The following is a 15567-nucleotide window of genomic DNA, read 5'->3' on the forward strand; positions in this document are numbered from 1 at the left end:
CCTTCACCCATTGTATCACAGAAATAGGCCAGCTGTGCAATTGTGTCTGTAATGGCCATAAAAATTCTACTCCTACTTTCCAGTATGTAGGCTTATGTAAGTAATAACACAGCAGTTCTTAACCAACTACTATTTAACCAGATATTATTTCAACTTGATGAGTTTTTGCCTCCATCAATGTTTCAGGGCAGAACATTCCAGACATCACCCACCCACTCCATGCCTCGAATGATCCCAAGACTGAAATAATGTTTCTTCATTTCTGCTATAATGCATCCAACTATTATTTTTAATCCATGGCCTCTTGTCACTGACCTCTCTGCTGAGAGAAGTAAGTCCTCCTTAATCACCTAACTGATCATTTTATATTTTCACTCAGCACCTCACCCCACAAGAGCTGGTAAATCCATTCTGTTGGTCTCCCAAATGCTCATTCTTATGGCTGGGTGGTTCTCTGATCTTGACAATTTACTTGCAAACGTTTCATCACCATATGAGGAGACGTCAACAACACAAAGTGAGTGAATAAAGATTGACTCCAGTCAGTTCAGGAGCAAGTAGAGGCCATCAGGGTCTGAAAACCTGCCATATTGCTGTCCAGTCATTTCCAAGGATGATTCAGCATTGTGCAACATATTCAGCCAACCTTGCACAATACTGAATCATTTACATCCACTATTAAAATTCCATGGTATGGAAAAAATCAGTAGAAGACATGTAACCCGTGCCAAAAACACTCAGCAATAAGTCCTGTTTGGCATTTCACAACACTAACCATACACTAAAATTTGATGGTGATGCTTCTAATGATGCATAATAGAAAAATGAGGGAAGTGTTATTGATCGTAGAGGAGGTCATAAATCGGTACAACATCGTGGCCCAAAGGACCTGCACTGTGCTGGTGTTCTGTTTATTGTTCTCCGAAGTTGGGTCAAGTCACCTCAGGTGGCCATGAAGAGCCTACTGTTTACAACTTACAACATGTGAGCGAAAATGAGAATCATTATATGCTCGAGATTGAGAAAATGCTGTTGGAGATTCTACTGTACACGGACTTATAAGGTTTCAACAAAACTTGGTGGGAAAACCACTCACACTAGGTACTTAAAACAAGTATTTTAATGACCATTTGGTTCTGACGTCTGCCTTTCCCTTGATGGTGTCATTAAGAATGCACTGAAGGGCTTCAGCATAACAACGAGTCATAGAGTCATTGAGAGGTAGACCATGGAAGCAAGACTGTTTACCTACTAAGTGACTATCAACCCATTTTCAAAGCAATCCTTGACTAACCTATCTTATCCTCCACACGTCCCTAACAATTCCCCCCAGATTCTACCAATTATCTACAATACATAGGGCAATTTTCAATAGCTAATTAACCTTCACATTTTTGGGATCATGCAGAACCTGAGAGAAACCTACACAATCACATGGAGAACTGAACCTCCACACAGACAGCACTGGAGTCTGGATTGAAGCTACTCTGCTGTACTGTGAGGCAACAGCTCTACTAGCTGCACCATTATACCACCTTGAGATCAAGTGCAAAACTCTCACACAAAACACACTGTCAAGGCCAGCTAATAAAGGACAAAATCATAAACTCAAAGATATTCTGCAGATGTTGGAAATTCAGTTTAAAACATACAAAGTGCTGGAGGAACTCTGGGCAAATGAAAACAGACATCCGACATGTCAATAGACATCAGGGTTATGGTGAAGGGTCTTGGCCCGAAATGTTGACTGTTTTCATTTCCATTGATGATGCCCGACCTGCCGAGACCATCCAGCACTTAGTAGGTGTTATACTGTAGCAATGTGCTACACACAGCGCTGAAATAGTGACACGTAGTCGGTAAGTCATTTCGAGACTAGTTTATTCAAACTTCGCGGTGCTGGCATTTAAATCCCTAGCGCCCGCCCTGTCCGGGCGGAAATGACATCAGAGGTACATTACTAAGGTCTCCCCCCCCCCCCCCCCCCCGCGCTGGCTATTTGTGAGCCGGTTCGCCTGCACAGAAAGTGGGTCGCCACATAAACACCCCCCAGAACCGGCGATACACCCCCCAATGTCCTCAGTCTGGGTCGGACTCTGTTTGGGAGGTCTGCCTCTGCGCCGCGGTGCCTGAACCTCGTCCAGCTGTGCCAAGTCCACATGGGCCGGTTTGAGTCGGTCCACCGTGAAAACCTCCTCTTTCCCCCCCAATGTCCAGAACATACGTGGATCCGTTGTTTCTGATCACCGTAAACAGCCCCTCGTACGGCCGCTGTAGCGGGTCCCGGTGTCCGCCCCTTCGTACAAACACAAACTTACAGTTTTGCAGTTCTTTGGGTACATGGGTCGGGGTACGTCCGTGCTGTGAAGTCGGTACGGGGGCCAGGTTGCTGAGCCTTTCGCGTAGCCTGTCCAGGACTGCTGTGGGTTCTTCCTCTTGCCCCCTTGGGGCTGGTATGAACTCTCCCGGGACGGCCAGGGGTGTGCCGTACACCAACTCGGCCAACGAGGCATGCAGATCCTCTTTGGGCGCTGTACGAATTCCAAGCAGGACCCAGGGAAGCTCGTCCACCCAGTTAGGTCCTCTCAGGCGGGCCATGAGAGCCGACTTCAAGTCTGTTCGACTGTGGGTGGTAGGCAGTAGTGTGGTGTAGCTGCGTTCCCAACAGGCTGGCCACAGCCGACCACAGGCTGGAGGTGAACTGGGCGCCTCTGTTGGAGGTAATGTGGGCCGGTACCCCGAAGCGTGCTACCCAGGTTGCGATCAGTGCTCGGGCGCAGGAATCGGCAGATGTGTCGGTGAGCGGGACCGCCTCTGGCCACCTCCTGAACCGGTCTACCATAGTTAGGAGGTACTGCGCTCCTCGGGACACTGGTAGGGGGCCCACGATATCCACATGAATGTGGTCGAACCTCCGGTGGGTGGGTTCAAACTGCTGTGGCGGGGCTCTAGTGTGCTACTGCACCTTGGCTGTTTGGCACTGTGTGCATGTTCTGGCCCATTCACTGACCTGCTTGCGAAGTCCGTGCCACGCGAACTTGCTGGAGACCAGCTGGACAGTTGTCCTGACAGATGGGTGTGCCAAACCGTGTATGGAGTCGAAAACTCGCCACCTCCAAGCTGCCGGGACGATGGGGCGAGGTTGGCCGGTAGCCACATCGCACAGGAGGGTCCTCTCACCTGGGCCTACGAGAAAGTCCTGCAGCTGCAAACCCGAGACTGCGGTCCTGTAGCTGGGCATCTCGTCGTCTGCCTGCTGCGCCTCCGCCAGTGCTGCATAGTCCACCCCCAGGGACAGAGCCTGGACAGCTGGTCTGGAGAGTGCGTCCGCCACGACGTTGTCCTTCCTCAAGACATGCTGGATGTCCGTCGTGTACTCCGAGATGTAGGACAGATGTCGCTGCTGGCGAGCTGACCAGGGATTGGACACCTTCATGAACGCGACACAGCTCCCAGTTGAAAGCACTGTACTTGAGTTTGGGTGGTCGTAGGTGCTTGCTGAAGAACGCCAGGGGTTGCCAATGCCCCTCGATGAGCTGCTCCAGCACCCCACCGACTGCTGTGTCGGATGCGTCCACCGTGAGGGCGGTCAGAACGTCCGTTCTGGGGTGCACCAGCATCGCAGCATCTGCCAAGGCTTCCTAGGCTTTAATGAAAGTGGCCCCGGTCTCCTCGTCCCAAGTAATGTCCTTGCCTTTACCCGACATCAGGGTGTACAAAGGGCGCATGATACGGGCGGCTGAGGGGAGGAAACGGTGGTAGAAGTTCACCATACCAACGAACTCCTGCAGGCCTTTGACCGTGTTGGGCCAGGCAAAGTGGCGGATCGCATCTACCTTGGCGGGCAGAGGTGTTGCCCCGTCTTTGGTAATTCTGTGGCCCAGGAAGTCGATGGTATCGAGACCGAACTGGCATTTGGCCGGGTTGATCATGAGGCCGTATTCACTCAGTCGGGCGTAGAGTTGACGGAGGTGGGACAGATGCTCCTGGCAACTAATGCTGGCTATGAGGATGTCGTCCAAATAGACGAAAGCAAAGTCCAGGTCACGTCCCACCGCGTCCATTAACCGCTGAAACGTCTGTGCGGCATTCTTTAGGCCGATCGGCATGCGGAGGAACTCGAAAAGGCTGAAAGGGGTGATGAGAGCCGTTTTGGGGACGTCGTCCGGATGCATCGGGATTTGATGGTATCCCCGGACGAGGTCTACCTTGGAGAAGATCCGTGCGCCGTGCAGGTTTGCTGCAAAGTCCTGAATGTGCAGCACAGGGTAGCGGTCCGGTGTTGTAGCCTCGTTCAGCCTGCGGTAGTCGCCGCATGGTCTCCAGCCCCCTGTTGCTTTGGGCACCATGTGCAGGGAGGAGGCCCATGGGCTGTTGGACCGCCGTATGATCCCCAATTCCTCCATCCTCTTGAATTCCTCCTTCGCCAGGCGGAGCTTTTCCAGGGGGAGCCTTCGTGCGCGGGTGTGGAGGGGTGGTCCCTTGGTCGGAATGTGGTGCTGTACCCCGTGTCTGGGCATGGCTGCCGTGAACTGCGGTGTCAGAATCGATGGGAAATCCGCCAGGATTCTGGTGAATTTGTTGTCCGACAGCGTGATGGAGTCCAGGTGTGGGGCCGGCAACTTGACTTCACCCAGGGAGAACGTCTGGAAAGTCTCGGCATGTACCAGTCTTTTCCCTTGCAAGTCGACCAGCAGGCTGTGAGCTCACAAGAAGTCTGCCCCCAGGAGTGGTCGGGCCACGGCGGCCAGTGTGAAGTCCCACATGAACCAGCTGGCACCGAACTGCAGCTGCACTGTGCAGGTGCCATAGGTCCGTATCGTGCTGCCGTTTGCAGCCCTCAGGGTGGGTCCTGGCTTCCTGTTGCGGGTGTCGTACCCCGTCGGGGGCAAGACGCTGATCTCCACTCCGGTGTCGACCAAGAAGCGGCGTCCCGACTGTTTGTCCCAGACGTACAAGAGGCTGTCCTGGTGGCCAGCCACCATAGTCATTAGCGGCAGCTGGCCCTGGCCTTTGCAGGGCGGGCGACAACAGCGGGCTTCTGTGCCCCACCGCTGGTGGTAGAAACACCACTGTTCACTGGCCTCCTCACTCCTGCCTCTGTGTTGTGTGTGCCCCCCTGCTGGGCCTGGTCTGGTAATCTGACGAACAGATGCCAGGCTCTCCCTCTTGGCTTTCCACAGTACGTCTGCCCGGGCCGCCACCTTCTGGGGGTCGCTGAAATCTGCGTCGGCCAGCAGCAGATGTATGTCCTCGAGCAGTTGCTCCAGGAACGCTTACTCAAACATGAGGCAGGGCTTGTGTCCATCAGCCAAGGACAGCATCTCGTTCATCAATGCTGATGGCAGTCTGTCTCCCAAACCGTCCAGGTGAAGCAGGCGGGCACCCCGCTCACGCCGTGAGAGGCCAAAGGTCCCAATGAGCAGTGCTTTGAATGCTTCATATTTGCCTTCTTCCGGGGGCGACTGTATGAAATCCGCAACCTGGGTGGCCGTCTCCTGGTCAAGGGCGCTCACCACGTGGTAGTAACGCGTGGAATCAGAGGATATCTGCCGAATCTGGAACTGGGCTTCTGCTTGGCTAAACCACACACGTGGTCGCAGCGTCCAGAAAGTCAGCAGTTTTAGCGAAACTGCGTGAACAGATGAAGAGTCGGTCATCTTTGGTCCAAATCCCGTTTGGACCGTCGGGGTCACCAATGTAGGGATGTGCTACGCACAGCGCTGAAATAACGACACGCAGTCGGTAAGTCGTTTCGAGACTAGTTTATTCAAACTTTGCGGTGCTGGCATTTCAATCCCTAGTGCCCGCCCTCTCCGGGCAGAAATAACATCGGAAGTACATTACTAAAGTATCCCCCTGCGCTGGCTATTTGTGAGCTGGTTCGCCTGCGCAGAAAGTGGTTCGCCACAATACCTAGTAAAGAAGCCAAAGGAAGTGGAATTTCTACTCTACAGGTGGTAGCAGATAAATCCCCTGTTCCATCAGTGGAGTAGCTAGATACAGGAGTGAAATATCCCAGCTAGTTGAGTGGTGTCACAGCAACAAGCTTGCACTCAATGTCCGCAAGACCAAAGAGCTGATTGTGGACTTCAGGAAGGGTAAGATGAGGGAACACAAACCAATCCTCATAGAGGGATCAGAAGTGGAGAGAGTGAGAAATTTCAAGTTCCTGGATGTCAAGATCTCTGAGGATCTAACCTGGTCCCAACATAACAATATGGCTTTGAAGAAGGCATGACAGTATGTATAGTTCTTTAGGAGTTTGAAGAGATTTGGTTTGTCACCTAAGATACTAGAAAACTTCTACAGATGTACTGTGGAGAGCATTCTGACAGGCTGCATCACTGTCTGGCATTGGGGGGGGGGGGGGGGTTTACTGCACAGGTCCGAATGAAGCTAGAGAAAGTTGAAAAATTAGTCAGCTCTATCTTGGGTACCAGTCTCTATAGTATCTAAGACATCTTCAAGGAGTGGTGCCTCAAAAAGGCAGCATCCATTATCAAGGATCCACATCACCCACGGCATGCCCTTTTCTCATTGGTACCATCAGGGAGGAGGTACAGAAGCCTGAAGGCACACACTCAGCGATTCAGGAACAGCTTCTTCCTCTCTGCCACCTGATTCCTAAATGGACATTGAACACGTGATAGATATATATATATTATATCATAATGATCAATATCAATATGCTGGTGATATAAAACCTGATTCTGGTTCTGATTTACCCAAAAGGAGATGATGCAGGTGAATGAACGGGTCTTGAATGGATGCACTGGATTGAACACAGGTCTCAATGAAGACAAAATGCTGTTGCATCACATATACCATAAAGTCTCCTCCAACAAAAAATGTAATAATATGATAATGAAACAAAAAGGAGTACAAAATGGTGAAATTCAGGAAGAACTTTTGAGTGAAAACTGTGACTTGAGGATATGCCTATTTGACGAGCATTAGCAAAGCAATGGAAGTCTTCCAAATAACGTTTGTTACTTTAGGATTGAAAGGCACAGACTCCTTAAGCCCCTCTCTATGTTCAGAAGTGGCCATTTCTGTCATTCCAACAGGACCACATTGACCATTCAGAGAAAAGGAGTAGTCAATTGGCATCATAGATAACACCTGTAGGACCACATATCACCAGGGGATGCACTAAAGACGATTAAGTTCTATCTATGTAAGAAGTCTTATCAAGCAGTAGCCCATAGTCTCTGCATTTTGAACACTTTATAAAGATAATCAGATTAAAACATTATTTCAGTTCTCCCCACCACTCAGCTTCAATTGGGATTTGGAAAGATCAGTAAAGGAGGCATTAAATTACAGACCACGGAAGGATGACAGAACATTGACTTGCAGCTTAATGTTAAAGCTGTGGAGCAGCACCGCCCTCCACACACACTATAAAGATTATATAAGGGGTGACGTACAGAAGACTCAGAATACTGTGGAGCCTGGCTCAACCCAGTTTGGAACAAAAAGTGGAAAGAAGTCAGTTCAAATCATTAAGTGTCATAACACAAGTTGCAGCAGATTCTGTATGGTAGAGTGTGTACTGAGACTTCGAGACAAGCTGGAGGTAAGAAAGTGGGACATGCATGAAGTAGTGGAGACACATAACTCTAGGAATTACCATCTGAAGGTTGGTGAGAAAGTTATGTGTAGATTATTTAAAATACTGTTATTATAAGAGAACTAAGATTAGTTTTATTTTTTGCATGCATATTTTAACATACAATAAAAGGCGCCATTTCTGTCAACGTCCAACGCAGTCTGAGGATGAGCTGGTGGCAGCCTGCAAGAGTCGCCGTGCTCCTGGCACCAGCATATCATGCCCACAACTCACTGGCCCTATGTCTTTGGAATGTGGGAGGAAACCAGAGCACCCAGAGGAAACCCATGAGGTCACAGGGAAAATATTCAAGCTCCTTACGGGCAGCGGCGGGTATTGAACCCTGATTGTTGGCGCTGTAAAGCATTATGCGAACCATTACGTTACTGTGTCACCCCAGTGAATAACAAAGAAGACTGTAAGATTAAAAAATGCTCCTGAAGTGAATCCCACAATTGTTCAAGAAGAGCCATCAGCTAATTCTTTTGGCACAAGTCAAAATGAAACAGCATATCTGATTCCAAAGAAGAACGACCAGTTCACAACTGTATCACTGTAAACATCACAGAGAGTGTCAAACCCATGAATTGGTTAAATTTATAAACTCTTTCGGTGTGTTGCAGAAGAGTGGTTGAGAAGGATAATTATGGCTTTGAGGCCTTAAGGATTGTATTACCTGACTAAATTCTCTCTGGGCTGCAACAATATGCAAAGTTCCAGAGGCAATTTTTGAGACTCTTGGAAGAAAAGCAACACAAATCATGTTTGATTTCCTTGAATATCAATCTATGCACTCCATAATGGACTTTGTTTGAAGTTAAGAACCACACCACACATATACTTTACAAAGACTTACTCATTCCATTTTCACAGAACTCAGGCTGTCATGTTAGTGCAGAACTGTTGAATGAAACATTAAATCGAGACTATTTCTTCCTTATCAATCGTACAGTATTTTTCAGAACACATTAGACCCAAAAGTTCTTGTTTTCTTCATCTGAGAATCTTGAGCGAGTTTCAAGAGCAGTCAATCAGAATCAAATAATACTGATAATGATGGATACCTGAAGCTTCTTGTCAAGTAATTGTCTATAATTTGGACAGAAATTCACATTTTTCACTCAGAAGATAATATGATCTAAAAGTTATCTCATTGAAAGCTGCCACTCTAAACCCCATAGTTTAATATGCATAAAAGTTAACAACACAGTGCTAGATTGAACTGAACGGAGGTAAACTGAATATGCCTGGACCCCTTCGTTTTTGTGTTTTATATTTTGTGTTTTTGCTCTTTTTCCCCATTTTGCCAGTAGCGTGACTTTGTGTGTGTGTGTGTGTGTGTGTGTGTGTGTGTGTGTGTGTGTGTGTGTGTGTGTGTGTGTGTGTGTGTGTGTGTGTGTGTGTGTGTGTGTGTGTGTGTATGTGTGTGTGTGTGTTTAGCATTTTTCTTTGAAGAGGTTCCAGGGTTTTCCTTATTTTCTGGCTGTCTGTATGGGAAGACGAATCTCAGGGTTGTTAGTTTGATAATAAATGTACCTCATCGGCTATGATACTGCCCCTGTACTACATGTGTATATATAAATGTACTCTGAAACTTTGGAACTTTAAATGCAGGCTGAGTATCTCTACGTCTGCCCTGATGTCACATAAGCTGGAAAGTTGATTACTGCATCAGGAAGCAGGCCAAGGGTGGAGGATGGTTGGGTAATGGATAAGAGCCACCAGATCCAACATGAAATGATCTCCTATTATCCATACAGATTGTCAACCCAAAACTTCATTAGCTACTTTCAATTGTATCAATACCATCAATTGTTGCCCAGAATGTTGATTGTCCATTTCCCTCTACAGATTCTGTCTGATCCATTAGCTTGCTTCTTGCAGTTAGACCATTGCAAGAGAATGAAGTCATGAGCGGGGACCCTATAACTACACACGTACACAGCTCACAGATCCATACATAGATACGCAGGCGCATGTGTGTTCACATTCACACAAGCATGCAAGAGTTACAGATTGCAAACATTAAGCACTTTGGAAGAGGGAGATCATGTATTCTGTTCACGCCTCAGTACGGACAATAAGAACTAGGCAAACACGTTAGAACTCTGTAAGTGTCCATCACCCAATGTAGAGCATGGAACACTGACAGCCAACTGCTGACCCACCCATCGATATTTGTTCAGACCGACCTTCAGCATCATATTGCTGAGTTTGTGAATAGGCAAGGGTTGTTCAAAGCAGGACAATGTTTATTATGGCTTTCAGTAGCTGATGCATGACCTGGTAACTTATGAACAATCTTATTTGATTTTTGTTCCTTTTAGTGTAAGCGACTTGCTCGTGAACGAGATGAGGCTGAGAGGCAGCTGAAACAAATCAAGCGAGGTACGGTTATCCTCTTTTCCTACAACTGTCTTTGTTCATTTTACAATTCACTTGCAGTGGTTGAAGTCATTATTGTGCTTTTGATCTTCCATGGTAAAAAATATCTCCTTATCCCATGTCTGTGAGGCAATCTGTTGTATTAGAGAGCATACATGGTCACCCAGCTGGCAAAGACATTTCTTTAGCATGGCTTTGTAATGAGTTTATTTACAATCCACAGATAGCAGTGATTAGAGGAGACTTCATATTAATCAAGGCCATGTTTATAGCAAGTGGACATTTAGCTATCATCAGTTGGATAATTATATTAACAAATCTCTGCTGTAATGAATGCAATCAATCATGTATGCTTGGAGTTGTTTGTACAGTGCCAGCATTGACTCGCTCAGTTGATGATGAGTTGCATTTTTGCTATCTTGAGATCCATTGATTGAGCAGAGCTTGCTACTCATTATAATTCTGCATGGTGATTAATGTTTGAGTAAAAATGTAGAATACATAAAGAATGTCTCAGTTATTAAGATAATCATGTTGTAATTTTAACACAGGGGAATATAGAAATATACCTCAGATGATATCACTAAGTGTTCAATCAACAACACACACAAAATGCTGGTGGAACACAGCAGGCCAGGCAGCATCTATAGGGAGAAGCGCTGTCGACGTTTTGGGCCGAGACCCTTCGTCAGGACTAACCGAAAGGAAAGATAGTAAGAGATTTGAAAGTAGTGGGGGGGAGGGGGAAATATGAAATGATAGGAGAAGACTGGAAGGGTGGGATGAAACTAAGAGCTGGGAAGGTGATAAGCAAAATGAAGTCGTTATTGGAACCTCAGAGGCTCTATCTTCCTCTCACCCCAACCCTTCCCTCTCCACTGACACTACCAGTCTCCCTCCCCCCTCTGATCTCATCTCTCATCCGTGCCAGATCTTTACCATTCCCTCCGACCTTCAGCTCTCTGAGGCAGAGCACTCTGTCCTCAGTAAGGGCCTCAGCTTGGTCCCCCTTCGCCCACACCTCAGCGAGTTCCGCGTACGCCATGACGCTGAACTCTTCTTCCACCGTCTCCGTCTCCGAGCTTACTTCTTTGACAAGGACTCTCCTCCCCCCACCGATGACCCCTTCTCCCGTCTTCAACCCTCCTCCTCTTCATGGACACCCCGCTCTGGTCTTCTGTCTGCTCTGGATCTCTTTATTGCTAATTGCCGACGGGACATCAACCGTCTCGACTTCACCACACCCTGTTCCAATTCCAACCTCACTCCTTCCGAACGCTCTGCTCTCCGTTCCCTCCGCGCCAATCCCAACCTCACTATAAAACCTGCTGATAAGGGGGGAGCAGTTGTTGTCTGGTGTACTGACCTCTACCTGGCCAAGGCACAGCGATACCTCCTCTTATTTACCCCTTGATCATGACCCCACTAAGGAGTACCAGGCCATTGTCTCCTATGCCATCACCAACCTTATCAGCTCTGGGGATCTCCCATCCACTACCACCAACCTCATAGTTCCCACACCCCACTCTTCCCATTTCTACCTCCTACCCAAGATCCACAAACCTGCCTGTCCAGGTAGACCTATTGTCTCAGCTTGCTCCTGCCCCACTGAACTCATTTCTGCATACCTTGACACTGTCTTATTCCCCCTTGTTCAATCTCTTCCCACCTATGTTCGTGACACTTCTCATGCTTTGAATTTTTTCAATGATTTTAAATTCCATGGCCCCCACCGTCTTATTTTGACCATGGACGTCCAGTCCCTATATACCTCCATCCCTCACCGAGATGGTCTCGAAGCTCTTCGCTTTTTTTTGGATTCCAGACCTAACCAATTCCCCTCTACCACCACTCTCCTCTGTCTAGCGGAATTAGTTCTTACTCTCAATAATTTCTCCTTTGGCTCCTCCCACTTCCTCCAAACCAAAGGTGTAGCCATGGGCACCCGCATGGGTCCCAGTTATGCCTGCCTTTTTGTTGGCTTTGTGGAACAGTCCATGTTCCAACTCTATACAGGTATCCATCCCCCTCTTTTCCTTTGCTACATCAATGACTGCACTGGTGCTGCATCTTGCACGCATGCTGAGCTCGTTGACCTCATTAACTTTGCCTCCAACTTTCACCCTGCCCTCAAATTTACCTGGTCCATTTCCGACACCTCCCTCCCCTTTCTTGATCTTTCTGTCTCCATCTCTGGAGACGGCCTATCTACTGATATCTACTATAAGCCTACAGACTCTTACAGCTACCTGGACTATTCCTCTTCCCACCCTGTCTCTTGCAAAAATGCCATCCCCTTCTCGCAATTCCTCCGTCTCCGCCACATCTGCTCTCAGGATGAGGCTTTTCATTCCAGGATGAAGTAGATGTCTTCCTTTTTTAAACAAAGGGGCTTCCCTTTGTCCACCATTAACTCTGCTCTCAAACGCATCTCCCCCATTTCCCGCACATCTGCCCTCACCCCATCCACCCGCCACCCCACTCAGGATAGGGTTCCCCTTGTCCTTACCTACCACCCCACCAGCCTCCAGGTTCAACATATAATTCTCCGTAACTTCCGCCACCTCCAACGGGATCCCACTACCAAACACATTTTTCCCTCCCCCCCCCTCTGCTTTCCACAGGGATCCCCTTGTCCACTCGTCCCCCCCATCCCTTCCCACCGATCTCCCTCCTGGCACTTATCCTTGTAAGCGGAACAAGTGCTACACCTGCCCTTACACGTCCTCCCTCACCACCATTCAGGGCCCCAGACAGTCCTTCCAGGTGAGGTGACACTTCACCTGTGAGTCGGCTGGTGTGGTATACTGCGTCCGGTGCTCCCGGTGTGGCCTTTTATATATTGGTGAGACCCAACGCAGACTGGGAGACCGTTTCGCTGAACACCTACGCTCGGTCTGCCAGAAAAAGCAGGATCTCCCAGTGGCCACACATTTTAATTCCACGTCCCATTCCCGTTCTGATATGTCTATCCATGGCCTCCTCTATTGTCAAAATGAATCCAAACTCAGGTTGGAGGAACAACACCTTATACACCGGCTGGGTAGCCTCCAACCTGATGGCATGAACATTGACTTCTCTAACTTCCGTTAATGCCCCTCCTCCCCTTCTTACCCCATCCTTGACACATTTAGTTGTTTGCCTGTTCTCCAACTCCCTCTGGTGTTCCCCTCCTCCTTTCTTTCTCCTGAGGCCTCCCGTCCCATGATCCTTTCCCTTCTCCAGCTCTGTATCCCTTTTGCCAATCACCTTTCCAGCTCTTAGCTTCATCCCACCCCCTCCGGTCTTCTCCTATCATTTTGCATTTCCCCCTCCCCCACTACTTTCAAATCTCTTACTATCTTTCCTTTCAGTTAGTCCTGACGAAGGGTCTCGGCCCGAAACGTCGACAGTGCTTCTCCTTATAGATGCTGCCTGGCCTGCTGCGTTCCACCAGCATTTTGTGTGTGTTGCTTGAATTTCCAGCATCTGCAGAATTCCTCATGTTTGCACTAAGTGTTCAATGTTTGTTCAGTGGAATCTATTGCCTAGTTATAAGGAAAGATGTATTTATTTTCTTTGATACCAAAGATATCTCCCTACACAAATATGCTCAATCGCACTCATTATTGCAAAAGGGCACCTGCATTATAATTAAGATGATAATATACCTGATAATTTGCTGTTTTGGGAGTTTTTGTGGATTCTCTGTGAAAATTGAAAAGGCAGCGAGAAGCCACACTGCAGAATGTAGTGTCGAAGTTTCTTCAGCAGTTTGAACGGGGCACGACTGCGCAAGCACATGGAGCTCGGCCAATGAGAGCAGCGGGAAGAGTTTAAAAAGAAGACAGCTTTCTGGAGAGGGCGTCAGAGTAGAGGCAGACAGAGTAGGAAGACTTTGGCTCAATGGGGCTTTGGGGATAAAGGGTCGAGGCGAGGTAGATTATCTGCTTAGAATACAGACAGAAAGAATGTGTGTGAGGCCGGTTTTCTGTGCTCGGTGTTGGATGTGGGAAGTCCAGGAGACTCCCAGCCTCCTGGACGGCCACTTCTGCACCAGGTGCATCGAGCTGCAGCTCCTTAGGGACTGTGTTAGGGAACTGGAGATGCAGCTCGATGACCTTCATCTGGTCAGGGAGAGTGAAGAGGTGATAGAGAGGAGCTATAGGCAGGTAGTCACACTGGGGCCTCAGGAGACAGAGAAATGGGTAACAGTCAGGAGAGTGAAGGGCAAGAATCAGATGCTAGAGAGTACCCCAGTGGCTGTCCCCTTAACAGTAAATATTCCTACATGAGTACTGTTGAGGGGATGGCCTATCTGGGGGGAAGCAACAGTGGCTGCGCCTCTGGCACAGAGTCCGATCCTGTGGCTCAGAAGGGTAGGGAAAGGAAGAGGGTGGGAGCAGTGATAGGGGACTCTATAGTTAGGGGGTCAGACAGGTGATTCTGTGGATGCAGGAAAGAAACTCAGATGGTAGTTTGCCTCCCAGCTGCCAAGGTCTGGGATGTTTCTGATCGTGTCCATGATATCTTGAAGTGGGAAGGAGAACAGCCAGAGGTCGTGGTGCATATTGGTACCAACGATATAGGCAGGAAAAGGGAGGAGGTCCTGAAAGCAGACTACAGGGAGTTAGGAAGGAAATTGAGAAGCAGGACCTCGAAGATAGTAATCTCGGGATTACTGCCTGTGGTAACTTCTACTTTACAAAAGCCCACTCGACAACTTGATGGCCAAAAGAACATCTTTATCTGGGACGGCAAATGATATTTACAATACAGAGGCTACCCAGTACCTCGTGCGGCATGGGTGGAGGAACTATATACAATGCATACTGGGAGTAAAAAGAGCGGAAGTAAAGACCCCGCCAACCCCGGATCCCGCCTCTTGTTACCACAGCTTCCTGATTAATATTAACTTATTTTCAATAATACTCACATTACAACACTTCTCCCCCTTTAAAATCCAACATTCCCCAAATATAGAACTGGGAAATAAAAACACTGCTATCATTAGCAACAGGTTACCAATACAAACCACCCAAACAAAACATGGCAAATTCAAATTTCAATCTAACAACAAAAGAAACTATCCAATCAAAGATTCAGTCTGTCAGGAGGTTTGCGAGGGCGCTGTGATCTATGCACTACCCCCGGTGACCCAGCAGGCACCACTGGTGAGGATGTTTTGGGTGGATCTGGTGTTGGGGACATGAGAGGGTTCTGCGTGAGAATGTCCATCCTCTTCAGGGGACTCTGCCCCCTCTGCCAGTGTCTCTCCCTCTAGCAAAGTCACTGGTGGACATGCTTTCCTAGTATGCATTAGGTGGTCATTGCTCCTTAATTGTTTTGGACTACTGAGTTTCTTTGAAATCGATGGTGAGCTATTCTCAGCATTATTGGGATAAATGGCATCTGCAGGTTTGCCACCTAGCTTGGAACGCACTGAAGCAGGAACTTTGGGTTTTGAACCACCGTCACGACCGTGGCTCAGAATAGACCCAATTGCAAATTTTTCATAGAGTTCCTTGTTATAACTTGGAACTATCAGAATCAGAATCAAAATCAGAATCAAACTTTAATCGCCGAGT

General features: G+C 48.1%; 1 protein-coding gene across 4 annotated transcripts in view; it reads left to right on the plus strand.

Annotated features, from left to right (window-relative positions):
* shtn3 (shootin 3) overlaps positions 1 to 15567 on the plus strand; it is a 164396-nt gene that overhangs the window by 12198 nt on the left and 136631 nt on the right. For 3 of the 4 annotated variants that reach the window (XM_073067819.1, XM_073067817.1, XM_073067816.1), the window contains one exon: positions 9943 to 10003. The exons of the other annotated variant lie outside the window; for it this stretch is intronic. In XM_073067819.1, the coding sequence (XP_072923920.1) occupies positions 9943 to 10003 (61 nt within the window). The remainder of the gene's footprint in view (positions 1 to 9942; positions 10004 to 15567) is intronic. 4 annotated transcript variants of the gene reach the window in all.

This window comes from Hemitrygon akajei, chromosome 15 (assembly GCF_048418815.1).
Source record: "Hemitrygon akajei chromosome 15, sHemAka1.3, whole genome shotgun sequence".
NCBI classification, from domain to species: Eukaryota; Metazoa; Chordata; class Chondrichthyes; order Myliobatiformes; family Dasyatidae; genus Hemitrygon; species Hemitrygon akajei.